The sequence below is a fragment of the Lissotriton helveticus genome, chromosome 1_1, assembly GCF_964261635.1.
Source record: "Lissotriton helveticus chromosome 1_1, aLisHel1.1, whole genome shotgun sequence".
NCBI classification, from domain to species: domain Eukaryota; kingdom Metazoa; phylum Chordata; class Amphibia; order Caudata; family Salamandridae; genus Lissotriton; species Lissotriton helveticus.
The window spans coordinates 77,335,380-77,363,291 of NC_136057.1; the positions used below are offsets into that span (position 1 = coordinate 77,335,380).

Consider the following 27,912-nt stretch of genomic DNA (forward strand, 5'->3'; position numbering starts at 1 on the left):
CTCCTCACTAACCTGGGACCTAGCTGGGCTACTCTCACCCTCCTCCACCACGCTGGGCTGGAGGACACCTGACCCACTATTGTTGGAATCACTCACTAGTGACTCTAAAGAACCTCTCGCACTGTCCCATCGGTCTGCTTCCTTTGCAAGCTCCCAAGGATCAAAGGTCAACCTCAATAGGTGTTGCCGCAACTCCGGCCGACAATGACTGAGCACCTGTTCCTTGAGAATAAGACAAAACAGTTTGTAAAACTCAGGTCCCGTGGGAACCTCTATAGACTGAATCAGTGCACACTGACAGTCTTCTGTAAACTCCTCCCAAGATTGGTGAGACAGTTTCCTACTGTCCCTGAACTGCAACCTATACTCCTCTTCTAGGGAAACAGGTACCATACTCTGGGAACTGGGAGTGGGACTGTCTACACTAACACTTAAATAGCTGCCACCACTGGACTCAACCCTCCCTGGGGAATCCAGAAAACCATAACTGCACTCAGGGGATAACCTATCCTCTAGGGTTACCTTCTCCCTGAACAAGGCCCTCTCAGCCTCTAGCTTGGCGTACTCCAACCTGAGCTGTTCCATCGCTAGCTGATGCTCCCGCTCCTCCCTTCTATCCAACCACTCCTCTGGGGACAGGACAAGGGATGGGGCGCTGGTACTGACACTGGACCCAGCAAGGGACTCCCTATCTATGGGGTCCTCACTATCTGCTGGTGCCCATTCACTGTCATCCTCATTCACTTCACACCCCCCCGGTAAGGCAGTTTCTACCACCCCTGATTTCTCAACCTGACCATAAAGCGACACAGGTACCAATGTGGGAGTAGGGCGGGGAACAAGGTACTGGACACAAATCACAAAATGACACCTTTCAGGAGAAGCAATACTGATCTTCCCTAAAAAACAATAATCCCCAAAATGTGGTTATCTAAAATTGCAGAGTTTTGTAGTGTGGCCTGTCGCCACTGTGGTACAGCGCAAACGCAAGTCCAATCCGCACTGCTTGCCACCAATGTTAGAAACGGGACTCCCGGCCGGCCAATGCTCACGCCAAGGTCAGTCAGGGATCGCCATTTCTAAGTCAGGGCAAAAGAATTACACACCAAGACAACCCCTGCTCACCCTCTAGGTAACGTGACGCGAGCAGCAAGGCTAATCTCGGAGGCGATGTGTAAAGCGTTCGCGCGCGCACCACAGCGACAACACCCTAGGCCCACCACAAAGGAAACTCCACACAAGGTTATATCAAAAATAGCCTTTGTATTATAATAATAAAAACACATTAGATAACACACACACTTTACAATGTGCCAACAGGCACGGGCAAGATTTACAAGGGATTATGTACAGGACAGGGCCACCTGGACCACTGTCAGGGGTATGCACTGTTTAGAAATAATACTTGTAGGTATAACACTTAGCACATAAACATATAATGACTGTAACACAGAAATAGTAAATGTAGCATACAACCAGTAACTACTGGTAAAGGGTAAATACCTCCTACGCCACCCTAAACACTGTAGGGAAATCACGCAGGGAACTAGGACCTTATCATCAGGACCTATGGAAGGAAAACCATCACCTAAGCAAGTCACATTTAGCAAAGGGAAGGAAACCTAAAATAATCACCTAAGCAAGTCACATTTAGCAAAGGCAATAAAACATCAACATTCCTCTAAGCAGGTCACTTTTAGCAAAGGGAAATAAAAGCATAAACAATTACCTAAGCAGGTCACTTTTAGCAAAGGTAATATCAAACAATCCTCTTAGCAGGTCACTTTTAGCAAAGGTAATAACAAACATTCCTCTAAGCAGGTCACTTTTAGCAAAGGGGAATAAAACATAAAGAATCACCTAAGCAGGTCACTTTTAGCAAAGGTAATAACAAACATTCCTCTAAGCAGGTCACTTTTAGCAAAGGGGAATAAAACATAAAGAATCACCTAAGCAGGTCACTTTTAGCAAAGGTAATAACAAACAACTGCACATGAACCATTAAAACACATTCAGAGGTGCAGGTAGAACATTTGCGCAGGAATCACATAAGCAGTAAATCATAAATTGCGCAGGGTGCACGTAGCACCACACTAGAAATGTCCCTCAGGCCAACTGGCCTCGCAAGGGCTGGAATGCCCTGAGTCTCAATGTCAGGGAAGGCTGCGCAGGCAGCCAAGCACACAAGCCTAAACGTAGCAACTGTCCACTAAGTGCTGGACAGTTGTGAATCACAGATAATGCCAACGTTGGAGCCTCGTGGGCTCAAGAACACAGAATGGCGCCCAAGAGCCTCTCTTAGGGCTCACGAACAATATGGGCGCTGAGCCTCTCGGGGCTCGAAATATACAAATGGCCCCCAGGAGCCTCGGGGCTCCTACTCACAATTGCGGGCTTCGTTGGAGTCCCTCACGGGGGACTCAGAACAAATGAATGCCCCCAGAGCCGCGTGGCTCTAAATCAAATGAACGCCACCTTTGAAGCCCTCGTGGCTTCACTCTAGAAGCTAGCGCAAGCTCGCGCTACCGGGCAGAGGGGGGGGCAGACACCGACAATGTGTCCCGGCGCCCCTCCCTTCCTGACACTCACCGGCTGCCTGGGGCTGCAGGACGGCTCCTCGGCGACTCTGCTGGGGTCGCGGGCGGGGCTCCCCTTCACTCGGGAGCCTCGCAAGGACGCGGCAGGCTGCTTCCTGCTTCTCTCTCTCCTCCCCCGATGACGCGGCGGGAGGCTCGGCCGGCTGGGCCAATCCCAGCGCGGCCGGTCGATGACGTCAGCGGCTGCTTCCACTCGGCCCGGGCTGCGGCGGTGATCACGGGCAATGCCGGGTGGGCACCGGCCTTCAAATTAAATAAAACGGGGCAATGCCGGGTGGGCACAGGCCTCCAAATTAAAATATAAAGCGAGGTGGGCACTCGCTTGGCCTGGCAAAGCGCTCCCAAGCGCTATAAGGAAAATAAAGCGCTCCTGGCGCTATAATCAAAATAAAGCGCACCCAGCGCTTGGGGGCATGAAATAAAGCGCTCTCTAGCGCTTAAGAGCAGAAGCAAAGCCCCAGCAAGGTCTGGAGGCAGGCAGGGGGGCAAGGCAGGGCCAGAGCCAGCTCACTGGGTCTCCAGGCAGGGAGACAAGCCAAGTGGAGGTCCTCCTGGCCCCAGCAGCAGCAACAGCCCCCTCTGGCAAGGATCCAAAAGCAGAACAACTTCTGTGGGGACACAGCCCCATTTTTATACTAAGAAATCCTTTGTTTCAGGGTGCAGGGTGGGGGAAAAACCAGTTGCAGCTGGCTTGGGAGTACCCTTGATGGCCCAACCACCCCTTTCATTCACTGGGGAGGCTTGGGTCGTTAGACAAACCACAGGGGGGCGGAGCCAGCATTGTGTGTGGAAAAACCCAGCCCATCCAGGACCCAGGTGCACTCCTCCCACACATCACTCATGCTGATCTCACACTCACCACCGGGCAGACCCATCCAGACTTCCTGGAGCCTGGCATGCCAGCCAGCTCCAGCCAATCACGCTCCAGCACCCTCACTGCACACATACATCAATGTCCAGAAGTAGCACTTCCCAACTAGACACATACAAGCCGCACATACCATCGCACAGCATTCATTCTCACGAGTTCACACATACCAAACTCGAGCCTGCACTCCCCACGCATCAGGAACTAACATGGACACACACATTCCCCATGCATTCCTATGGGAGGGAAGGCCAGCCATACTACACACACGCACTTTCACTCTGGGACATAGGGAAAAAGTGCGCAGAGACCCAAAAATCACTAACACAGGGTCACAAATAAAGGCAAAAAGATTAGGGGTGAACCTGCCCTAAGGCCCAAGTCCAACAAAGAGGCTTTAAACATCCTCCGCGCGGAGCTGCCTCCGGTCACCTGGAAGTGAATCTATTCAAGAGTTACAGATAGTGTTGCCAGATTGGGCGTCATTTTTTCCAATTTTGCGGGAAAAACCCATGCCTGGCGGGGGGCAAATTTTTGGGCTGCTATTAAGCTTGTGTGCTCTTTTTTCTGGCTTGGACGTGCGCCGACCACGATGAGGACGTGGCGTGCGCCTATCACAGTGGCCAGACAGTCCGGTGACAAATGAGCGCGCTGACATCAGAGCAGCACAATGCTAATCATTGGCGGAGGACCCAAGACCACACCCACACTCGCGTAAATTGTGAAGTGCTGTACAGCCAAGACACACCTTGTCTAGTTTCAATGTGAGTCCCCAGGGACACAGTTAAAAGTTCAGTTATGGTTCTGGCTCCAATGCGTTAAACCCATCAGGGGTAACAAGTGCTATATGAATGAAAACCTTTCTTCCCCTCACTCCAAATAACTGACTAATATCCACCACTCAGATTACTTTCACATTTCACCATATTAATTCACCACTAGTCCTTAATGGGCTTCCGGAGTAGCGTGCTTCAACACCCCATCAGGGGTAACAAGCGCTATATAAACACAAACCTTTTTTCCTCCTCTAACCTTCTACTATCCTTCCGAATCCAGATAACTGACTAACATATCCACCACTTAAAAAATGTACTTGCATGTTTAACTATAGATGGGACATGAGTCCAGGGGTGTAGAGGGGAGGTGAGTCCAGGGGGGGGGAGGTGAGTCCAAGTGTGTAGAGAGGAGGTGAGTCCAGGGGTGTAGAGAGGAGGTGAGTCCAAGGGTGTAGAGAGGAGGTGAGTCCAAGGGTGTAGAGAGGAGGTGAGTCCAGGGGTGTAGAGAGGAGGTTAGTCCAGAGGTGTAGAGGGGAGGTGAGTCCAGGGGGAGAGGGGAGGTGAGTTCAGGGATGTAGAGAGGAGGTGAGTTCAGGGATGTAGAGAGGAGGTGACTCCAGGGGTGTAGAGAGGAGGTGACTCCAGGGGTGTAGAGAGGAGGTGAGTCCGGGGGTGTAGAGGGGAGGGGAGTCCAGGGTTGTAGAGAAGAGGTCAGTCCAGGGTTGTAGAGGGGAGGTGAGTCCAGGGGTGTAGAGGGGAGGTGAGTCCAGGGGTGTAGAGGGGAGGTGCGTCCAGGGGTGTAGAGAGCAGGTGAGTCCAGGGGTGTAGAGAGGAGGTGAGTCCAGGGGTGTAGAGAAGAGGTGAGTCCAGCGGTGTAGAGAGGAGGTGAGTCCGGGGGTGTAGAGGGGAGGTGAGTCCAGGGTTGTAGAGAAGAGGTGAGTCCAGGGGTGTAGATGGGAGGTGAGTCCAGGGGTGTAGAGAGGAGGTGAGTCCAGGGGTGTAGAGAGGAGGTGAGTCCAGGGGTGAAGAGAGGAGGTGAGTCCAGGGGTGTAGAGGGGAGGTGAGTCCAGGGGGGGAGGGGAGGTGAGTCCAGGGGTGAAGAGGGGAGGTGAGTCCAGGGGGGGGGAGTACAGGTGGGAGGTGGAGGTGAGTCCAGGGGTGTAGAGAGGAGGTGAGTCCAGGGGCATAGAGGGGAGATGAGTCCAGGGGGGAGGGAGGAGGTGAGTCCAGGGGTGTAGAGGGGAGGTGAGTCCAGGGGTGTAGAGGGGAGGTGAGTCCAGGGGTATAGAGAGGAGGTGAGTCCAGGGGGGAGGGGGAGGTGAGTCCAGGGGTGTAGAGAGGAGGTGAGTCCAGAGGTGGAAAGGGGAGGTGAGTCCAGGAGTGTAGAGAGGAGGTGAGTCCAGGGATGTAGAGGGGAGGTGAGTCCAGGGATGTAGAGGGGAGGTGAGTCCAGGGATGTAGAGGGGAGGTGAGTCCAGGGGGGGAGGGGAGGTTAGTCCAGGGGTGAAGAGGGGAGGTGAGTCCAGGGGTGTAGAGGGGAGGTGAGTCCAGGGGGGAGGGGAGGGGGTGAGTACAGGGGGGAGGGGGAGGTGAGTCCAGGGGTGTAGAGAGGAGGTGAGTCCAGGGGTGTAGAGAGGAGGTGAGTCCAGGGAGGGAGGGGAGGTGATAAGCAGCCGTCTCCAAACGTTCATAGTGTCATAGCCTCGTCATTCCCAAGCCTTTTCATCTCTGGTCGAGGATTGTATGCAACATTTCTCTAACATGTTTACTTGTCTTCCTCTGCTTTGCGCATATATACTACTCGATCCTGATATTATTCCTTCAGGACCTCTTCTCTAAGTCCTCCTCTTTTACTGAAATATTATATTTATTTTCCCCAACTAAGTTATGTGGCGGGGTTATTGCTCTAGCTCAGAGAATCTGTTCGTTTGTCACCTCCTACAATGATTTCATCTAGTTTTCCAACTCATCTGTGTCCCTTTGTATGTCTGTATGGGGGGTTGTTTTCAATGGTTCTGCTAACTTCACGGCCGGGCTCAGCTCCGCCGCAGCACCAGCAGCAAAGGGCCGGGCCTTGCTCTGCCTGTTTCCCGGCCGGGCTTGGCTCCGCCGGGCCCCTCCCACCACCAGCTGACGCCCTCAACAGCGCCAGGAGGCGCATAAAGGCAGCGCCAGTCCCTCATCCCGCGGGACGCGCGCGGGCGACGCCGGGCTGAGCCCGGGCAGAGGTCTGTGGGACGATCCGGGACGGGACCCCCCCCCTTGGCTTGGACTTTCTGTGACTTTCTGTGACAGGTACTGTTTATTTGGGACTTGGACTGGCCGCTTGGCTGTAAGACATTAATTAATTGATCCTGTGTTATCTTGCTGTCGCCCTAGTAAGAGGGGGGGTAGGGGTCCAACTTATATAGATATAGAGAGTACCGAGACATCTAGCCATTTAATAGAAGGACCCTTGGTCAGTTTCTCGGGGTGGAGAAGAGGAGAAGACTTAGCCCACAATATCATAAATTATGGCTAATCACCCTAAAACACGCTCGGCTATGAGCAAAGTTCTCCAAGCTGAAACCCCTAAACGAACTCAGGTTAAATCAAATGATCTAGCCCCGAATAAAGTGAAAAATCAGACTGTAATCGACTTGATGTTGAAGAAGGTCTCCGGGGAAATAGAGCTCATGGAGAGAAGCCTATCTGCTTCACCCAACCCCATAGTAGATACGCCAATAGTGTCCCAAGATCTCACCCTAGCTGACAGCCTAAATATGACTGGGAATGTAGCTTCACCGAATAACCTAACAGAGGCTGTTCCCTGTGCCCAACCCCCTCTTTCCTCGGGGCTAGAAACCTCAGGGCATAGCGAACCAACTCCCCAGAGAAAATCAAAACGACGGGGGAGGACTAAGGGACAACAGGGACAAAATAAGCCACCCACAGGAATTGGCCGAGCTAAAAATAACCAAGAGGTCATCCTGATAGATGAGAGGGTGCATACATCTACAAATCCACCAGGATGGATTGAGGAAGTTTTGGGAGACTTTAAAAAACACTTGGAAACTTTTATAATTGCTCAATTGGAACCTATCATAAGTATGGTGGACAAAATATCGAGTGAACTGACCAAACAAAGTAAGACATTAGAACTTACATCAACTCACCAATGTGGCCACTAACAATAATACATTGACAAATAACAACTGTGTCAGTAACATCAAACACGCGATCGCCCAGATACATGACGCCCCAAAAGCTTCTCAAGAGCAGAGAGGGGGTTCCAATCTAGAGCAGAGAGGGGGATCAAACTACAAGACGAGCACTATGAACATTGAGAAAATCCCCCTACAACCGCTAATACATAGGGGTCAGGAAGACCATCATTCAAGAAATGGTCCCCTTAGCTCATCCTACTTGGATTTTGATCCTTTCTATCTCGCAGATAGTCCCCCCCGCCCATAAATCTACCCCCAGAAGCAAGCCCTTTTGTAATAGTATTCGCGGGGGTTCCAGAACTCCGGGCCTCTGACAAAGAATCGCTTCCCCAATTACATGCGGAAATCTCCAAGTGGCTGAACATACATAGACCATTAAATAATGATAATGGGGAAAGGGGGGAGATACTCCATGTAAGGAGAGTTAATTGGCTTGGAGAGAGGCAAAAGGATATAAGGGGGGATTGCATTATAGCAAATTTCAGAGACACCAGACTGGTGGATTACATCCTGAAGAATTCTAACCACAGAGGGAAGGAAAGCTAATAGTGCAGGACTAGCCTTTCTGTCTTGGAATGTAGCACGCCTGGGGGGTAAATTTAATAATAAGGAGTGGAAAGAATACATAAGGGGCTTTCATATTGTAGCCTTACAAGAAACCTGGGCGCGAGATTCTGATCTCTGCCAACTGGATGGCTATAAATGTTTTTTCAGACCAGCCCAAGAAGTTAGATCTGGGAGGGCGAAAGGAGGTCTAGTAATTTATGTGGATTTAGACCTAAAGGGCACTTGGTTACAACTAGACTGGGCGTCAGATAATATTCAAGCAGTGACATTCCAGGGTCAAGGGCAGAGATTTTTAATTTTAAATTTCTATAACCCAGGCCCAACTGATGGAAACTTCCCTATACTACTAGAGCTTGAGAGTAGGCTAAATGAGGAAACTGACCAAAGGCAGTGGGGGTCTGAACCGATTGATCTACTAATGGGGGATTTTAACTGTCATTTGTGTTCAAAGTTATCCCCTATTTCTCCTGACTGGTCTTCTTGCCCTGTAGAAAAGGGACCTCATTTTGATCATAAGAGAGAGGGGACTTTGCTGATGAAGCTGTTAGATAGCTTTGCCCTTACCCACACAGTGGACCTGTCCCCAACGAAAGCAGTGGAGACTCTCACACCCACATTCAAGGGAAGAGGCTGTGCGTCTATAATAGACTTTATAGTAATCTCTGCCTTTGCCAAAGAGCAGATTTTAAATGTAAGTACGGAGTGGAGCCCCTTTAGCGACCACAATCCCCTTTGTCTTGAAATTAAATACGATGACCTGCCAGAAAAAAATCCAAGGGGGGATATTGTAATCCAACCAACGGACCAAGGGAGGCGCTTAAGATGGGCAATGATCAACCCACAAGATTTCTATAGTTCCTTAGTGGGCAGCGGGAAAGTTTTTATAGAGAGTTGCTTAGACCTGGCAACAGAGGGCAGAGAAGTGGTTCAGGCATTTGAATCCTTAACCAAAATAGTGGAAGGTTTATTAAAAACGAAGAGGCCTACTAAAGAAATATCTTCCCCAAGATGGTTCGATTCGAATTGCTCACGGGCATTGAGACTATTAAAGAAGTGCTTAAAGAAGTCCCCAAGAAATAGGAATAAAATCATCCAATGCAGAAACAATTATAAAATGCAGGTTAAGAGAAGGAAGAATACACTCCAAAAGGAAGTCTGGGCAGACCTCAGAGAAGCAGGAGAAAATAGGAACTATGCCCAATTTTGGAGAATTATAAACAGACCCTGCTTTCAAGACTCAAGTTCCCCAGTTATTAGTACTAACATACTCCCAGATCAATGGACTAATCATTTCAAAAGTCTATATAATCAACTGGAGGTAGTTAGCGGAGTTGGAACCTGGGAGGGCCCCAGAGCAACTGAGTTAGAATTCGCTCTGCCGGAAGTCTTAAAGGCAGTGCTAGGGCTGACGCGGAACAAGGCGCCAGGCCCGGACGGCACACCCCCAGATCTATTTTTGAGTAACACCGACTTATGGGCACCGATTATGACCAGAGTACTTAATGCTGCGATCAAATCTGGTCTTCCACGATCTTGGTCAACTGCAGTGATTGTTCCCATATATAAGAAAGGCTGTAGGGACAATCCACAGTGTTACAGGCCAATCTCGCTGATTGATGTTTCAGCTAAACCTTTAGGCAGGGTAATTCTTAACCGTCTGATAGATTGGACTGAAGCACACAATACCCTGGCGGATACCCAGTATGGGTTCCGAACAGGCAAGTCAACTAGTGACCAATGTTTAAATTTATACCTTCTAGTGGCCAAATACACTAAAGCAGATAAAGGGACCATGTATATGGGTTTCATGGACCTCGCAGCAGCATTCGATAATGTTAATATAACTAAACTCTGGGCACTTATGTTTAGACTAGGAATTGACCCAGACCTGATTAATATACTTAAGGAACTTCACTGGAACACCACTGCCAAGGTCCGCTATAGCTCGGGGGGGGTGAGTACAGATCCCTTCCCGTGCACTAGCAGGGTGAGGCAGGGGTGTATCCTGGCTCCATTCCTTTTTTCTCTTTACATAAATGACCTGGGGAATGCGCTGCTGAAACTGGGGACTGACTGCCCGAGGGTGGGATCGCGTCATATACCGGTACTCTTGTACGCGGATGACGCGGTCCTTCTCACTCGAACAGCAGTGGGTCTCCAGCAGCTAATCAGTGGCTTTGCGAGGTTCATGAAGGATCTAGATCTCTCTGTTAACATGACCAAGTCTTTTATTATGCTGGCAGGGAAAAAACCTCGCAAGAGATTTGCGTTCAAAATAGGAACTTACGCCTTGGACACTGTAAATACTTTCCCATATTTGGGTCTCTTGTTCGATGGAAAGATTAGGTTTGCCACGTTGATTGAGGAAAGGGCCAGGAAACTTGTTTCAGCGAACGGTGCCTTATTAAACTTTGCGAGAAGGATGGGTCGCTGGTCCCCTGAGCAAGTAATGACATTGTATAGAGCGGTCAGTAACTCTAAAGCTATTTATGGGGCGGAGGCGTGGGGTTTCAGGGATGCACATCAGATACAAGTAGAGGAGGATACATTTTTAAAGAAACTTTTAAGGTTACCTCAGAGCATCCCGGCTGCAATTACACACAAGGAGCTTGGCATCCCATATATTTCGGACCTCATCAAAGTGAGACCAATTCTGACCTGGTTTCGAATTTGGCTAAATCCAAACGCTGAATTATCCAGACAGATTATTGCTGATTGTCTTCTGAGAGACAGATGGCAGCAAATCCCTTGGTTAAAATACATCAAAGACACCCTAGAGTCTATTGATCAGAAAATGTTATTTACCGACCCCTCAAATATTGACAGCTCTTGTAAAAATCGTGTCCGGAAGCAGTTATTGGAAAAATATGAGGTCAGGAGGAATCAATTTGACTCTAATAAATCATCTGTAGTAGCACACTCACTTGTGAGTAATGAAATAGGCATGGAACCGTATCTCTTTTTAATGTACAGTCAACATGAGAGGTTTTTAATGACTCCTTTTAGGCTCAATCTGTTACATAACTTATTAGCTTACCCGTCTGGTTTTACGTTAACAGTTGAGCAGAAGGGTGCCTGCGGCTGCGACAATAGGTCTCCACAGGACACCCTTCATTTTGTATTATTATGTTCTTTTTATAAAATTCCGCGTCGAAGGTTTTTGGTGGACATTTTAAAGGAGTCAAAAATTTTCCATGCTAAAACTGCCTTACTATTCTTGCAAAGAGAAACCGAGATGCGCACTCTGTGTTCTATTTTGAGTTTTTTTTTAATTGTGGTCAGATTAAGAAATACCAGGGGCTAATGTAGGATGAAATGAACTAGCAGCTCCCTTCTCCCGTTTAATGTTTGCAAACAAGGACATTTTTTAACATATGTTTTTAATACTATAATGTTCAGAGTGTTAATTCAAAATTATCATATGTGAATTTGTAATGCATTATGTATTTTTTTTATGATGGTTTTTAACCACCGATATAAATAAGAACTGAACTGAACTGAACTGTATTTCGGCTTCACAGAAACTTTCAATTTATAATTCACTCTCACACTGTTGCACCAACTGTGCGACACAACAAAATTAAAACCTTAATGGGGAGATTGATTCACGTACCTTTCCCTGGTAGAGACCACTTCAGCACCTAGTATTATTTGACACAGGGAGTTCTCCACTTTATACCCTGAGACTTCGGCAACTTCCTTTTGGGGTGGCTAGATCTGGTTAGCTGAACAACGTCAATCCTGTAACAAATTTCAAACATCTGAACCTCTAAGTTGGTCCAGTACCTCTGCCATTACTCCCCACTTAGTTGTTAATGGTATGGTTCCTGCCCCTCTTAAAGACACCACAGCGAATCCCTTGTTCTGGAAGCCAGGAAAAGATTCCTTGGTTTAAAAAAAGTTATTACCAATATCGTTACTTTCTTTTGCTCTTAGCTGGTGTAAAGGTTTGTAGCAAAACCACTTTCTCAAGGACACTAGGGCATGATTTTGGCCATCACACAATACAAAGACAGTGCCTCTACCGATTATGGATGAGCTGAAATGGGAGCAGGAGCCAATGCTTTGTTCTCATTAGATCTCTCTGCTGTCGTCCACAATTGAGTACTCCATCTTGGGGAATCATGTTGAGGCTTTGGGCATCGGGTGCTAGGCCCTAAAGAGGTTCATATCATTCTTTACAGGCTGAACATGTATCGCCAGATTGGGCAACTTTTCGTCCAACACATTGCATGCAATTTCAGAGTGACTCGTGGGTCCTCAATCTCGGTCCATTTGTTCACCAGTTATGTAATCCCGCTTGCTGAAGCTTTACTTGAGAAAGGTGTTAGAGCATTTATGTATTCTGACGACACCCAGATCTTGCTGTGTTTAGACAGTTAACTCTCCCCTCTCCTCACATTCCACCAAACCTTGCCTGTCCTATGTCAGTTGCTGGGTTGCAATAAATTAAAGTGAAACGCTGAGAAGACAAACGTTCTGCTTATTAATTGTCATAATGACAAATGGCTTGATGCCTACTAGCCTTCGGAGATGGGCACTCTTCCACTCTTTGCTCAAAATGTGTAGAGCTTGAAAGTAAAAATCAACAGTGCTTTCTCGGTCTGGCAAGGTCTGTGAGTTGTCATTGTGCATGCATCATATTAAACGCCAGAAAGAGATTGCCTCTTATTTGACACTAGAAAGCAGGCGCCATCTAGCAGCAGCATAGATTGGGTCCAGTTTGGACTGGTCGAACATCCTCTACTTACAGTTTCCTATACTCCACAAGAATGTTTATTTTGAGAGCCGAAAACATGGCCAAGGCCTTCTTCTCAGTAGTGGAATGTCTACATTCAGCCTCCGGCAAAGCCCTAGATGCAAAGGCAATAATGACTTTCTTTCCGATCATGCCGCTGTTTCAGTTCCACTCCTGGGCCCTTGTCTCTGGCGTCCGTAACAACGCAATGGGGCAAAACTATGCAGACTGTGAGCATTCACAAGACTCTCCTTAACATCTTCAAATTCTTCTCGTATTCCCTACTCCACACGTAGTCTGCACCCTTCCTCAGCAGGTCTCACATGGCACAAGAAAATTAGGTACAAACTGAGAATAGAATGTTTCTCACCAAAAACGTGAGTGCCTCTTCTTTCTTAATGGGTCTAGGTATTTCCTGTGTCGCTTTAATTGATTCATCTTTGGGGCAGACCCCATTAGCAGAGAATACGTGGCCTAGGTAGCTTCTGACCAGCACATTTGTATTTTTATCAGGGACTTTAAATCTATTATTGCTCAATGCTCAATTTCATAGAGAATATCTGTTATGGTAATGCTTGCCAAATTTTAATAAAAAAAAATAAAGAATTACAAAAACATAATAAGTCCGTTAAATTATAGGGTTAGGTTTGATGAGGTCATACTGATACATTTTGAAGCTTAACAGATCAACTCTGGATAGGGAGTCCTCTCTGGCAGGGCAGAGCGGACCTGCATGAAATCTCACCATATCACATAAGGGCAGCACTGAGCGGGGTTTAGATGTGTAGCAGGGTAACTCCTGATGTCCTTGAGGACAGCCTGACCTTGAGCAGAGTAGATTCTCTCCAGCTCTTGAGACAATTTAGTTCTTTTGATCCATTAGCTGGACTGAATAATTTTTTTTAAAGCTTAAACAACGTGTGGTGAGACAGGAAGGAGTATTTTGACCTAATTGTCCTGTGAAAATGTGTTGTCTTTTCTATTTTCTTCCCTTCACAGACACTTGAGGACATGAACATCAGAATTCCAGAATGGAGAAAAGGCAGGTTCCAAGACGAAAAGGAGAAGTGCAGTGTTCACCTGAAGCCGTAAAATCCACACTCCCATCTTCTCCTATCCATAATGTGCCTTCTTCAAGATCCCAAACTGATGCTCAGAGGGACTGTGAGATGGAACCGCTATCGAGGAACGTACCTAACATGATCCTTTTATCTATGTTGGAGCAGTTGGAAGCCAAACTGGATAACTTGCAGAATACCCTAGAGGACATGCCGTCAAGAGTCGCTGGGCTCATGGAGCAAATCTGGATAGCAAAGGGTCTGGATTACCTTGTAAATGGGGCAGTGTCTTTGGAGATGGTCAGTCCGGTGGTGGTTAGAGATTATCCTCTCAGCAGGACCCCTCCGATCAATCTTTCAGTCAGGGCCAAGGAGGTGAGCCCATGCCTTCAATCGACATCTTCACCTGGTCGTGATCCACAGCCGAATCAGTGTCTTCAACCTACGTCTCCTCATGGGCAAGAACCACAGCAGAGCCAGTGCCCCCAACCTCTGTCTCCGGCTGGCCCTGGACCACGGCAGGACGGTACTGTCTCCAGGTACCCTCCTCCAGATGTTCAAGTCATCCCAGGTGAGCCAAGCCTTCGTCTTCCACCAGTGTTTGATGATGGGCAGGAACCACAGCGGGACCAGTGCATACAACTAGTTTTCCCAGTTGAACAGTTGAAGAAAGAACCATTGTATGCAGATAGTTGGGGCGCACAACAGAACGTCTGCCTGCAGCCACTGCTTCATGAGGGACTTGAGCCACATCAAAACCACTGCAGCCAAACAGTGCTCCCAGATGGGGAGGGAACAAGTGAACTCCTAAAGCAAGAGTTGTTGTGGTTTGAGGGTCAACAGCACAACATCTGCAGACAACCAGCATTTCAAGAAGACCAGAGTCTGCAGCTCAACACATGTCTGCAGGTGCTCTCTGATGCACATGAACCACATCAGAACTTAAAGACCGAACCAATGCACCTTGAGGCACTCAGTCCAGATCGCGGCTATAAGCTAGAACCACTGAGTGCTGAGGACTACGATCAGAACTACAAGCAAGAACCACTGGGCCCTGAGAACCAAGATGAGAAGTCTGACCTACAACCAACATGTGCAGATGCGCAGGGCCCATCTGAATCCTCATCCTTCCTGCCACAGAATGCTGCTGATACTGATGGAGCTATCGCTAGAGACCCACTGGAGAGAGGAAATACAGACGCAGATGGATTGCTGCCCAAAGCCATCCCAGGTATTTTGTTCGTACTGAATGAACATGCAGAATGTCGAGTAACTTGTACAGTTCTGAGGGAATGTAGCATAAAATATTTCCAAAGTTGATGTTTCAATATTTTTAGTAAGACCTGCAGGGGGCCTAATCTGAGTTTTGTGGAGTGGCATCTTTGTGGGGGCCTTGAGTACACCAGAAGCGGTCATGTACCTAGTATCTCCTTTATTTTCGCAAAGGAGTTTCTCCTTCCCGTTATGTGATAGGCTAAGAATTGGGACTCTGCACATGAAAAATGACCTGAATTCTGGTCTGTGCATGATACGCCCCATTCCGGGCTCAGGAATTATGTGGCAGAATCTGTGATTTCAATCCAAGCACCGCAATACTCCTCTTCCCCTGAGTGTGAGATGAAAGTGAGGTGTTATTCACAGAGTGTAACATTGCCCTTTTTTGTTGCTAGTGCAAACTAAAGCACTTTAGAGATGGGGCTGGGTCTTTGTGATGTTCGAGTGCACAGAATATAAGAGGATTTCTGGGTCAGTCAGGGTCTGACGCTTAGAAGGGAAGGAAGGCAGCGTGAAGAGGACAAGTGATCTGTAATTCAGGTCTGTAGTGGTGGAATGGGTAGGGTAAGACCCGCGGCACCCAGAGCCTTCGATAAGAAGTGGTCTTTTTTCTGAAGTGTGTAGGTACACGTACATAGAACTGGGGGGGCTGCAGGTCAGAGAGGGCCGGTTGTATTATAACATACTACATCATGTAGAACAACGTACAAGGTCAAGGGAGTTTCAAGATTAAGTGTGGTCTGTAGGGTTAGGTGCACAGTACAAGGTGTTCTGAATATCAAGCTGGGTTAGTTGTATTACCGTATACAAGATTGGGAGATATATTTTCTTATGTTTATTTTATCTAATATGGGCTCCATTATAAGTCCTCAACTGTGTCTCCATAATGTTTCCTATTACATTTCCTTCACTTTTTCCTCCCTTTAAGTCAGCAATATCAGCGATTAAAGAAACTCTGCTGGAGGGTGGGTGAAGTAAATGGTGATTGCTCTGAGATATGTGGAATTACTGTGGAGATTTGGCATCTGATTCCCTCAGTAATTCCAGAGTACTATGATTGCATAAGAATATTGGTTCTGTGATAATGTTTGTGCGAATAATAGCTTTACAATATCACATGTATCTTTTGAAGCCCAATTTATCTTTCTTCCTTCTTTATATAGCTATTGTGTCTCAGCCCCTCTTTAGACATTTCAGTGCACATTACAAGGACCAAATCCTGCAAATGTCCGCCTCTCTGCACAAAATGGTGCAGTGCAGTGTCGATAAGCTAAAAGCATAGCCCTTGCAGCATCTTCCACTTTGAAAAGGGCCATGAAAAAACCCTGATTGACCAATCTGTTCATCCTCTCTGCTTGGCCATTACTCTGTGGGTGATGACGACTAGCACATTTATCTTAATACCAGTTCCATCCAAATACTGCTTCATCTCGAACAAGACAAACTGTACACCATTATCCGATACCAATTCACACAGAAAACCCTCACTTCCATGTACAAACCATACTTTCAACCAATTTGACATGTACCCCACAAGCACAATGGCAAATTTCTGATGCACAGCAAGCATCTGAAACAGACCTAAAAAATCATTACATTCATTGGCTCGCACTCTGTCAGGAAAACCCACTTCTGTCATAAGCAGAACACTGTATATCATCCTTTTATCATTTTAAAAACAGCTGGTAACTCTCTAATGGATTTTTCCACATCCCTGTCCATGGCAGGCGACCAGTATTGCATTGTCAGTCGTTTGTTGTTGGATATCACACCTAAATGTCCTTCATGGCTCTCCTCTGACAGTATGAACTTGGCCATCGGTCTGCAGTTCACACAACAAATCGCTTTTCTTTTGGCTATTCTTTCCTCATGAAATGAATCACTTTCAATAAAATAGAATCTTCATCCAATGTCTTTTGCCCACAAACACACACACACACTCTTTACCCGGCCAACAAATACTTGCTGCAATACATTCCACATCTTCGCAGTCATTCTCTTTTTTCTCATGTTCCACATCTTCCTGCCCTCAGGGCAGTCGAGGCAAGCAATCAGTATTTTTGATCCTCTCGCCTGCAGTGTGTTCATTCTCAAAATGATGTTTCAAACTTAACCTCACCAACCTGGCAGTAGCCTGCTGGTGTTCACATTATTACCATTCAAAAGAGGTTGATCATCAGTTCATATTCTGAACTTGGTCCCACATAAGGATGACTTAGCCAGGTAATTTATAGATTTATTTCTGATCTAATGAGTGAATTTTCGGTTGAGATCAGTTTTTGTCTGTCTCTGTATATATCTTTTAGACATTTCCCTACTTCCGTCCCACAGCAGGGAAAGGTCATCTGTATCCCCGATCCAAATCAGCACATGGTTTGTCATGTTTTCATTTCGTGATGTCCAGACCACCCGTTATGTGCCCGGGTTAGGCCCGTGTAGCGAAGTGGCTCATTTCATATATCGTCCTATTTTTTACAGTAACATTTCTGCTGTGACCTTTTGCACATATTTGCATGCACGACAATGTTGGATTTGTTTCTCTAAAACTACTTTGTTTACACATCTAGCTTCGCACAACATTATCACGATGCCTCGAACACCATGTACAAGGCCTCTTGACGCACTATGTACAAATGTCATCTCTATCTTCATTCACGGAGTGACAGGGCTATCTACATATCTATAACATTGTCTAATCTATACGTACATCACAAGATGCTTTCTATTATAAATAATGAGCATCCCAATAGATTAGTAGAGGTGGCGCTACAGCTGACACCGAGGGTCCGTGCAGGCTGAGACTTCACTATGCAGCGGTTTGGCATCTCCATGGGGGTGTTCAGTTTGTAACCAATTTGTGGCCTGCATTCTCTCCTGTCATGTCCCTTAGTGGGGATTCTTGGCTGCACACCCACACACACTCTAGGTACACGCAGAGTAGGGAGTGCGTAGTAGGAGTACGCCGTGGCTAGGGCGACTGCCTCCGGAATCTGGGGATCACGGTTCGATCCCAGGGACCAGCGGCAGATTAGCCCAGCACCATGTGACTCTGGTTAATAGCTTGCTTAATCTTCCCGACAGCCCCCAGCGCCTAGAGACCCTTACGGGTGATTGTGCGCTTTACAAATGTGGATTATATTATTTTTCTGCCTTGCTCATATGTCTGCATATATACACTGTTTTAGCACCATGGTAGAACTATATCTACTATTTACGTGCTTGTAATCACTTTCAGCTGCTTCGGTCTACAGATTATTGCAGCTTATGTATTCTATACAAGAATAACGTTGGTTCAGTAAATATATTGAAAACGTCCCACTGTGTATTCTCTGTATATTTCTCTGAGAGCAAGTAAGCTTGAGTGACTGAGCCAAAGGTTCTGTTCTGTTTCCAAGATCCCTGAGGGGTCAGGGTTGTCACGTTCAGTGGTTGCCAGAAACCATTGGCTTCCTGGTAAGGTTAGGGAGTCTTATGGTGGCACTGTGAGCTAGCTGGTCTCTAGGCCAACTCATCCTGCGGAGGTGCCCGGAGCCAGTCTAGGCACTAATCCAAAGTTTATGTTGTCCAACAAACGTGCTGGTCCTACGGATTAGTGGGAACTACACAACACACCTGTTCCTTCCACTAGACCACAAATACATTTGCATAGTTGAGAGAACAGGCGCCCATTTGCTGTCCCTGAGATTTGTCTGTAATATCTATCTTTAAATATGAAAATATTATTATTTTGGCAAAAGTCATGGTCCCAAGCATCCATGTATAGTCATATGAGATATTGGTCTATTGCAAAAAGCGTGTTCGTAGGCTCTAAGACCTTGCGTGTGATGTATGCATAATTAGCAAGATCACATCCTAGGTAATTGTCAAATATGATTGTCTCCTGTGTATATCTTTTGTAGAAAATTCTCTCTATCTATACAATGTGATGGGAGGCTCTCCACAAGAATCAGCATTAAATGGTTTTAGTTTATTGCTGTGTTTTCCAGTGAGCTATTGTTGGAGGGCACTATACGCCCCCCTTGTTCTTGCATACATTTGTTACAAGGTAAAAGCATGGTACAGTAGAGGGTAGTGTTTTACACAAATGAAAATGTTACCATTCCCATTTCACAACAGTCCGTATTTAATAATTACTGAAAAGCCTTTTGTTCATAATTGGAAACAATCATTAAAACCGCATTCTTGCCCCTTTTCGTATGACATTGGTACTTATGTTGTCATTACGGAATGTGTTAATGGCCTCCCTTTGTCCATTACTCAAGTCGGATCTGATTCTTCCCTTCTTGCCTTGACTGGTGAACAATTTATTTGAACAAGTCTTTGGCGACCAAGTCACTAAGGACATCCAGATTATCATGAGCAAAGGAGGAGTTATATGTAGCTTGCTTTTTGAAGCGAGTTAGGCTTCCCTGATCTATCTGTGCCCTCTTTCCAAGCAACGCTTCCCGCTCTTTCGTTGCACATATATTTCCATTATCCAGACCATCCAATGTCATGAAGTATCAGCGTCTCTTGAACACAAGTCATGTTTTCTGTATTGGGCCCCCTATTCTCATGTTCATTGGCTCGGATCTGATTTTATGTTGATATCTTAGAAACGGAAATATGTAAATTCTACATGTACTGTAATCTAAGTCCCTCCTGGGGCAGAAATATAAGCCACGGTTCTGGATATTTAGTTCATCCATTGTCAGTTAATGTTGGGATGATTTAATAATCATATCTCGCCTTGCTCTATCACCTTTCTCTTCCTATGGGGTGTTATCTTTTTGTCTTCCATTTGCTCTTTCCTGTCTTTCTCTTCCTCTGTTTGTGCCTCTTGCTTTTGTTTTTCCTTTTTTATGATATTCCATTGTCCGTCCTTGTCTGGCAAGTGGGTTTTTTTCTAGGTAGTTGCTAGCAGAGTCATCTGAGTCACCTTCTGATCTTGATTCCTCTGTCAGAAGTTCATGTCGTCTTTGTGTCAATCAAATTTTGACTGCTCTCCTTATTTATTCGTATCATCTTACAAAGTTTAAGACTCTTCCAGGACAGTTGTCTTGCTTTTCCCTTTAAAATGTCCTCTTTTGAAGCTATTACCTCTTTCTTATCACTTGTTCATCATTCTCGTTGTCCTTAAGTTCGGCTCTTATTTTCAAGTGCAACAAATGTGAGGTTGGAGAACTCCATCAGACTGCAGACTTAGAACTGTAACAAAAAAAACAAGTTAGCAGGCCTTTTCCATCTATGAACTCATGATCTGGAACAACATGCCTGCATCCATCAAGACCGCCCAACATTGCTCCCGTTTAGGAAAGAGTTGAGGACTTCCTTCTTTAAAAATAATTTATGCTCATCTTTGGCCCTAGCTTTAGGCTAGGTTTGCAGTATAGAAATAACATATACATACATACATAAAGAAGCTGGCCTAGCCTACACTAACGTTTGAATACTTTTGAAAAAACTCTTGTGAAAATGTTCATGGGAGAGTTGAGAATTGTTATCCCACCAGAGCACCCCTGGCATCCAGTTAAGATTTTAATGTTGTCTTATCAAGAGTAAAAAGGCCACCTTTTAAGCCACTACGTCACTGCAAACCTTAATGTGGATAGTTGTCTACCTAGTAGCAGTCACTTCCTCAACCAGTTAGCAAACGACACGCCCCATAAGTAGATGAACAGTTCCTGCAACTTTACAAAGACAAAGTTAAATATGCATCCAGTGTTAAACATACACTCATGCTCTACATTATTAGAATTGAAAATGTATGAAAAATAAGACTGTTTTTTGCACCGGCATAATTTAGCATATGGTTGTCTACACGAGCGGAGACTAGGGGTGGGCGGAATTTGCGTAGTCGTGTTACGCAAAGCTCTGCGAAAAAAATCTCAGGAGCGCGCAGAATTCTGCGAACACGCGGAATTGCTCCTTCCGCCCGTTCACAATGCTTGTTCCCTGTTCCCGAACGCTGTTTCCATGCTCGAGGGGAGAATATCTTGCAAACACACATTTTGAAAGCGTGAACAAGCAAACAATTCTGCGAAGCCGCGGATCTCGGAAGTTTTGGCAATTCTACTTTCTCCGAGGAATGCGATATTACCCAAATTCCCCAAATGCCGCAAGTGGAACTGAATTTACCGCCCAGGCCTAGCGGAGACTCCACATAGAAATACTACAGGCTGAGTCCACGTGTGATAAAGATGCAACCATGGCTTTTCTACCCAACATACCTCTAGTATATATTTGTAAAGTAGAAACATGTGGTTCTGTGCATCCTTCTCAAGGCGCTGGGAGGTGGAGGGAGCAGCTCCGGGTCAGTCGAAAAGCCAGGTCTTGAGGTCCTTCCTGAATATGTGGAGGGTCAGGGAGCGTCTGATGTTGACCGAGAGCTCGTTCCAGGATTTTGCTGTGATGTAGGAGAAGGCTCTCCCGCCGGTTCTGTTTCTGTGGATGCAGGAGACCTCTGCCAGGGCGAGGTCTGTGGAGCAGAGGTTCCTCTTGGGTACGTGGACATCATACTCGGTCATTGAGGTATGTAGATCCGATGTTGTTGAGGGGTTTGTAGGTGTGGGTGAGGAGTTTGAAGGTGATCCTCTTCTCGACGGGGAGCAAGTGGAGGCTTCATAGGTGTTGGGTCCATTTCCATTTCATAAACTTTATTCGATTCGCGTAAGAATCATAAAAGTCAATTAATACATTTCAGAACATACTTTAAAATTCATTTAGAGCAGTTTTTGAGTTTGTACAATAAATTAATAACATACATTAATTAGTAGGGATAGTTTTGCCCATTGCTTATGCGATCAGATTCAAATAATCATGAAAAAAAGAAATATAAAGCAACAGTATACATAAACAAAAAATGATACTGGGAGCCAAGAATTAGGTATACCGTTTTCTGATCATAAGTGACACACGTATAAAATTTAACATTGCACAACAAATGTCAGGTGTAGACAAAGCTAACAAATGGTTATAGCCCTCTTTATAATGGCAGAGTTGTTTTTCCTTAAGGATCGGCTTAATAAACCTTGTTCTCGGATCCTTATATAAGGGACAGAAAAGAACAACATGCAGCGTGCTTTGGCTATCTTGGTTGTTACAGGGACAGGGGGGCAGTCTCTCACACCAGCTCCCCTGTCTAGGAAACGCAAAAAGAAAATGTAAAATGTGTAACCTAAACCTTGTCAAATAGAATCGCCATTGCACATGATTTATGAAGGTTAAATAAAACTGACAATATAAAGTAACCTTAAATTCTTCAGGGCTAGCCAAAGGGTGCACAAGTGAGGATTTCAAATAACTTTTTTTTTGATAACAGATTTGATATCCCCCTGGATGTTTTCAGGACTATCAAAGATATTACCCAGCCCTATTTTATGAAATGTTTCATTTACATAAGACAACCATGGGATCTTGTTCATGTGTGTCAGTTTTAGACAGTCCCGAAGGATGTCTCTAGACAATTGTAAATCCTCTGACAGCCATATTTTACCCCATAATAAGAGGGGAGAAAGACGGATTGTGTCACTCACATAACTCAAACCTACCTCATCATGGGCAAATCTATTTGAGGAGCTTAGTGGAATAGCCAATACACGTTTTAAAAACTTGTTCTCCATAATTTGTATTGCATCAGGGCTTTCAGTTCCCCAGACCCCTGCCCCATAAGTAACTACTGACAAGCATTTTGCTTTATACAGGGTTTTTAAATGCTTGACGGGTTTTTGGCCTAACTTCCCACAGAAACGAAACAGTCCTTCAATAGAGCGGCTAGCACTCTGGACTCGAGTCTTAATTACCGGGGCCCAACTTAATTTGTTGTTAAAAAGATTTCCCAGATAGTTGAAGTTTTCCACTTTTTCAATGGTGCAGTTGTTAACTACAAACTTTCTGGTTTTGGTCCCCTTTGGGCCACAGACCATTACAAAGGATTTGGTGAAATTTACCTTCTGGTCTAGGTCCAACATGAAAGTGTAAAAGGCATCAAGACAATGCTGCAAACTATTTCCTGTGAGAGTCATTAATACCGTATCATCGGCATAAGAGAGCATCGGTACACTCCTGCCATTAACCCTTGGAAAATCATGGCAGTGGTCCAACAGGTATTTTTCCAGCCCATTTGTGTAAACTAAGAACAGGAAGGGGGCTAAAATACATCCTTGACGGACGCCCTCAGTCGAGGGAATAGACTTTGTTTTCTCTCCCCCTGGCCCGAACCTTATGGCTACAGTGGTTGCTTCATGGAGTCTACGGAGCAGAAGAACCAAAGGTTCCTCGAAACCCATATCCTCCATCATCTTCCACAGCTTATTTCGGCAAACGGTGTCGAATGCACTTGAGAGATCCATGAAGGCAAGATGGATGGAAGAATTCATTGCCTTCATGTATTTCCCTATAATCAATGCCAGGTTTAGGCACTGTTCGACAGTGCCTTTGCCTTTCCTGAACCCATATTGCGAGTTTACAATAAGGCCCACCGAATCTGCCCATGTTTCCAATCTGGCCAAAATAACCCTACCCAGTATCTTACATGATGCATCAATTAGTGAGATTGGGCGATAGCAACGCGGGTCAGATCTATTGCCCTTCTTAAAAATTGGCACCACTACTGCCTCCTTCCATGATGATGGAATACGACTAATAACAACTGCTCTAAAAACATTTAATAAAAGAGGGGCCCAAATCTTGAGATTGTGCTTGAAAAAATCCAATGGCACTAGATCAGGGCCGGGAGCTTTTAATGACATACCTTTCAACAGGGCGTCTTCTACTTCCTGCAAGGTGAGTGATAGGCTCAGGGACAAAGTTGATTGCGAAACCACTAATTCCCTAGGGTCTCCCAATAACAATTCATTAGGTGGAGATCCGTGTGGGTTAAAAATAGCCCCAAAATGTGATTCCCATGTTTCACAAGGAATCTGCATCACAATATTATCCTTACCATTACTTATAAAAAGAGGGCGATTAATTACTTCCCAAAATAGCCTTCCGTCCTTCAAATCAGAGGCTTTTTCTAGATCTTCCCAAGCCAGATTTTTTAGATCCAGCTTCCTTATTCCTATTGCTTCTTTATAGGCCTTTCTAGATGCCCTAACCAATTCTATATCCCTAGGTTTTTGATTTAGTGCCACTTTCAGGGATCTATGTGTGGCCGAGCAAGCAGCATCGAACCATCTGGGCCCTGACCTTTTGTTTTTCCCAGTTGGTTTTGTAAGGCATTTGGCTACATGCCCACACAATATTTCAAAATTCTCTATAACCTTTTCGGGATTAGATGTCGGTGATAGGCATACATCATATTCCGAACTATGTTCAGTTATGATCTCTGCCTCAAGACCTGCTGCATCTATTTTACCCCATTTAAGAGTGATGCCTTGATTCCTGTTACATTTTATGGGTTGATCCCAAATAGAATGTTTAAGTTTAACAGGACAAAAAAGGGATAGGATTAAGGGATTGTGGTCACTGGCAGCATTGGCAACTACTTCCAATTTATCAACATAATGAAAATACCCATTGGAAATAATTACAAAATCAATAAAACTCATCGTGCCTCTACTTCCCTGAAATGTCGGTATCGGGGCCAAGTCTAGACTAACCCAGGGTTCCACTATAGCTAAGTCATTCAAGATGATGATATTATTTAAAGCGTCCCCCTGGGGTGTATGTTTGAAATGTGTCAAAGGAAGGTCGTGAGAATCTCTCAATCCACACACCTTCGAGTCCCCATGGGCACACAAAGAGCAATTAAAATCCCCCACCCAGATGACAAAAAGTAGGGGATACTCATGACGTGCCCTGGCCACTGCCTCCTCCAACTTCAACATTACAGTTGTCTCGTTAATATCAAAAATGTTGTAGTACCAATTAATCAATAACAACGGTTCGGGAAACAAGTTAACCAGCATAAGCACTTGAAACCATGCAGTGTCAACTATCTTGGTAATTACGAGTTTACACAGTTTTAATGAGGTTGCTGTCATTAGACCACCTTTTGCCCTACCAGCCTGCGAGGCTACAGCAGGGGTATTAAGGGCTTGGAAGCCATCAATATCCTGTGTACAACAACTCCATGTTTCCTGGAGACACAAAATATCACAAACACCCACAAAATCTAACCATGCCTCATCCTCCAGTCTTTGAGCAAGCCCAGCAATATTCCATGAAATTAGGCAGATCCTTTGTTCGCTTTGGGTCTTTGTGACTGGCTTAAGTGATACTTCCGGAACATGCCTTTCAATAATTGCACTTGACACACTTTCTGTATTGATACCAGTCACAGGAACTTGGGGTTTGGAAGCACAACCGTCACCGATGGGAACTTTCACCCATGGGTTGTTGTTGCCACTTTCACCCTTCAGCCTCTGGCTGGCATCTTCTGTTGTGAGGGCATTACCAGGAGAATAGTGTGGTGGTCAATCTTGTTCGTCCATACCCATAAGTGGTTCAAAACGATTTCTTAGCGGGATATTATTTGGGAACCATCCTGCCACCTCCTGCAAAGGACCAAACATGTTGGTCATCGGGGCCCCTTGCCACCAATTTTGCTGGCTATGTCCATCGAACCTATTTGGTTTCCGTCCAGCATTCTGGACAATAGTCCAGGAACCTTCTTTCGCATAATGAGTTCTTGGAGGATAAAAGAAGGTAAGGGGTCTCAAAACTATTGTAGGGTTAACTTCATATGATGGCCGCACACATATATTCTGTGCTGTGTAAGGATCAGCAAAAGAAACAATTATACAGTCGCCAACCAAGGACTTAGGTGTCGGGCCTATCCATGGCACTCTACGGACCATTAAAATGCTGGTTCTATGATGAACAGGGAGCTGTGTGTTAGAATTGAGCCAGTGAGTGACTTTATTTTTCAATGATTGAGGATTCTCCTGGGAATTCTGATCCAGCTCTGGGACTCCAGCAAGTATAGTCACATAGGGCCCTGCTTCTGGTGGAAGATCAATGAAGCCACCACGAAAATTAGGGCGACTAATCGGCCGCTGGAAATTATTCAGAGGATTTTGCATTTTCCTATGCTGTGGGGCAGCTCCAGAATTAGAATTCTGCCTATGGGGTGGATTAGGCAAGGGGCATAATTTTGGTGCAACAACGATTGGAGTTGATGCAATCTGGTTTGCAACAGTAGTGCGTGGCTTCGGTATAGGTTTTACTAACGGTGAGGGCATAGGAATATTTTGGGGTAATTTTATAGGTAATGGTGCGGATACTAGTTCTTTTATTTTGGGGGCTAAATCAGTCTCACTAGCACGTTTAGCTTCCATCTCCTTTAGACTCAGGCTGGCCAAAGTAACTATGGTCTTATCCATTTCCAACAGATTATTCTCTATACGAGACAGCCTTAATTCCAAGGGAGTAAGTAGCTGTTTTAAAGTACCCCAAACTAAATTAAGAAATTCTTCATCACCCCGTCTATCATTTGGTGATCCACCCACTTGAACCATCGGAGGATCAGTTCTAATTGTCTCTGGGGAGGCAACCGGGATGCTATCATCTACGGAGCTATTTAAATCAGAAACAGTTTCCACTCCCAGAGTGCCCGGATTAATTTTTAAACTACCATCCGTTATCCCAAGGGATCCTAATGCCCTTCTACTATCGAAAAATTTTGATCTAGCAGTTTTCGCCTTTTTTCGAGCATGGATAGCCCTGGCAATACATTTCTTTTTACGTATTGCCGCTTTCCTGGCCCTAGCTGTATTCATAAGTGAATTAGTTTTAGGGGGAAGCATGGTACCTAACATGGGAGTTAATGACACGGGATCCTTAGTTATTACCAATGGAGTAGGTGAATGGATCGAAGGGGATGTTTGGGAAGGATCAAAAGGTGCTGGATGAATGACAGCCACTGTCAATAGTGGCTGTGGGCCTACTGTACGCTCGGGTGTACGGGCAGAGGCAATATTCCCTATTGAAGACTTTCTAGTAGTGGCTAAGTGCTCGGATAGTCTTCGTGCAGCTTCAAGATCTAAAGAGACCCTGTGCTGCATTTTACTGATTTCCTCGTCAATAGCCAAATTGGTTTTGACTAGGAAATCATCCAATGTCCGATTAGAGTTCGATTTACTTACAGCCATAAGGGTTTTACTCCTACTACCCCGCGTGCACATTATACAGATTTAAGAAATAAATAACAATAAATAAGTAAAAAATATTTTTCACCAATAAGACTGTATAATGCACCGACCAACCAAGGGGCATGGCCCAGCCCAGTCCTCTTTAGTCCTCGAACGGCCTCAAACGGCCCAGTCTTTGCCCTGTCTTCGCCCGGGCTGCGTCCCGCGCTGCGGGAAGACAGGAAGAGGAAATAGAGAGCGTGGAGGGGAGGGGCGGGGCCAGCAGGGAGAGCGGACCGGAAGGTGGTAAACGGTCTCGCAGGGACTCCTGGCTCCTGGAGTCCCTGCACGCTCGCAGCCCCGCTAGCGCCTCTCACCCTCGGCCAAACAACAGTGACCAAGCCCTCCTCACAGTGTCTTTGATCCCTCTGCGCGATGCGGCACCCGCGAAGCGGGTGCGGCGAGCTGTGGGCGTTGAGGCGGTGAAGAATGGGAGCCGCTGTCGTCCTATTCAAATCAGGTGAGAAAGCTCCGTGGAAATGCTCCGTGTAATCAAGGGGAACCCACAGGGAAGGCAGTGGCGGGAGATTTAATAATCCTCAGAAGGGGAGGGGCGGGGCCAGCAGGGAGAGCGGACCGGAAGGTGGTAAACGGTCTCGCAGGGACTCCTGGCTCCTGGAGTCCCTGCACGCTCGCAGCCCCGCTAGCGCCTCTCACCCTCGGCCAAACAACAGTGACCAAGCCCTCCTCACAGTGTCTTTGATCCCTCTGCGC

General features: G+C 45.9%; 1 protein-coding gene across 1 annotated transcript in view; it reads left to right on the forward strand.

Moving 5' to 3' along the window:
* Positions 1–27,912, forward strand: part of LOC144831924 (uncharacterized) — a 41,089-nt gene that overhangs the window by 6,151 nt on the left and 7,026 nt on the right. The window contains exon 2 of the mRNA XM_078689039.1: positions 13,752–15,041. Within this exon, the coding sequence (XP_078545165.1) occupies positions 13,784–15,041 (1,258 nt within the window). The 5' untranslated portion in view covers positions 13,752–13,783. The remainder of the gene's footprint in view (positions 1–13,751; positions 15,042–27,912) is intronic.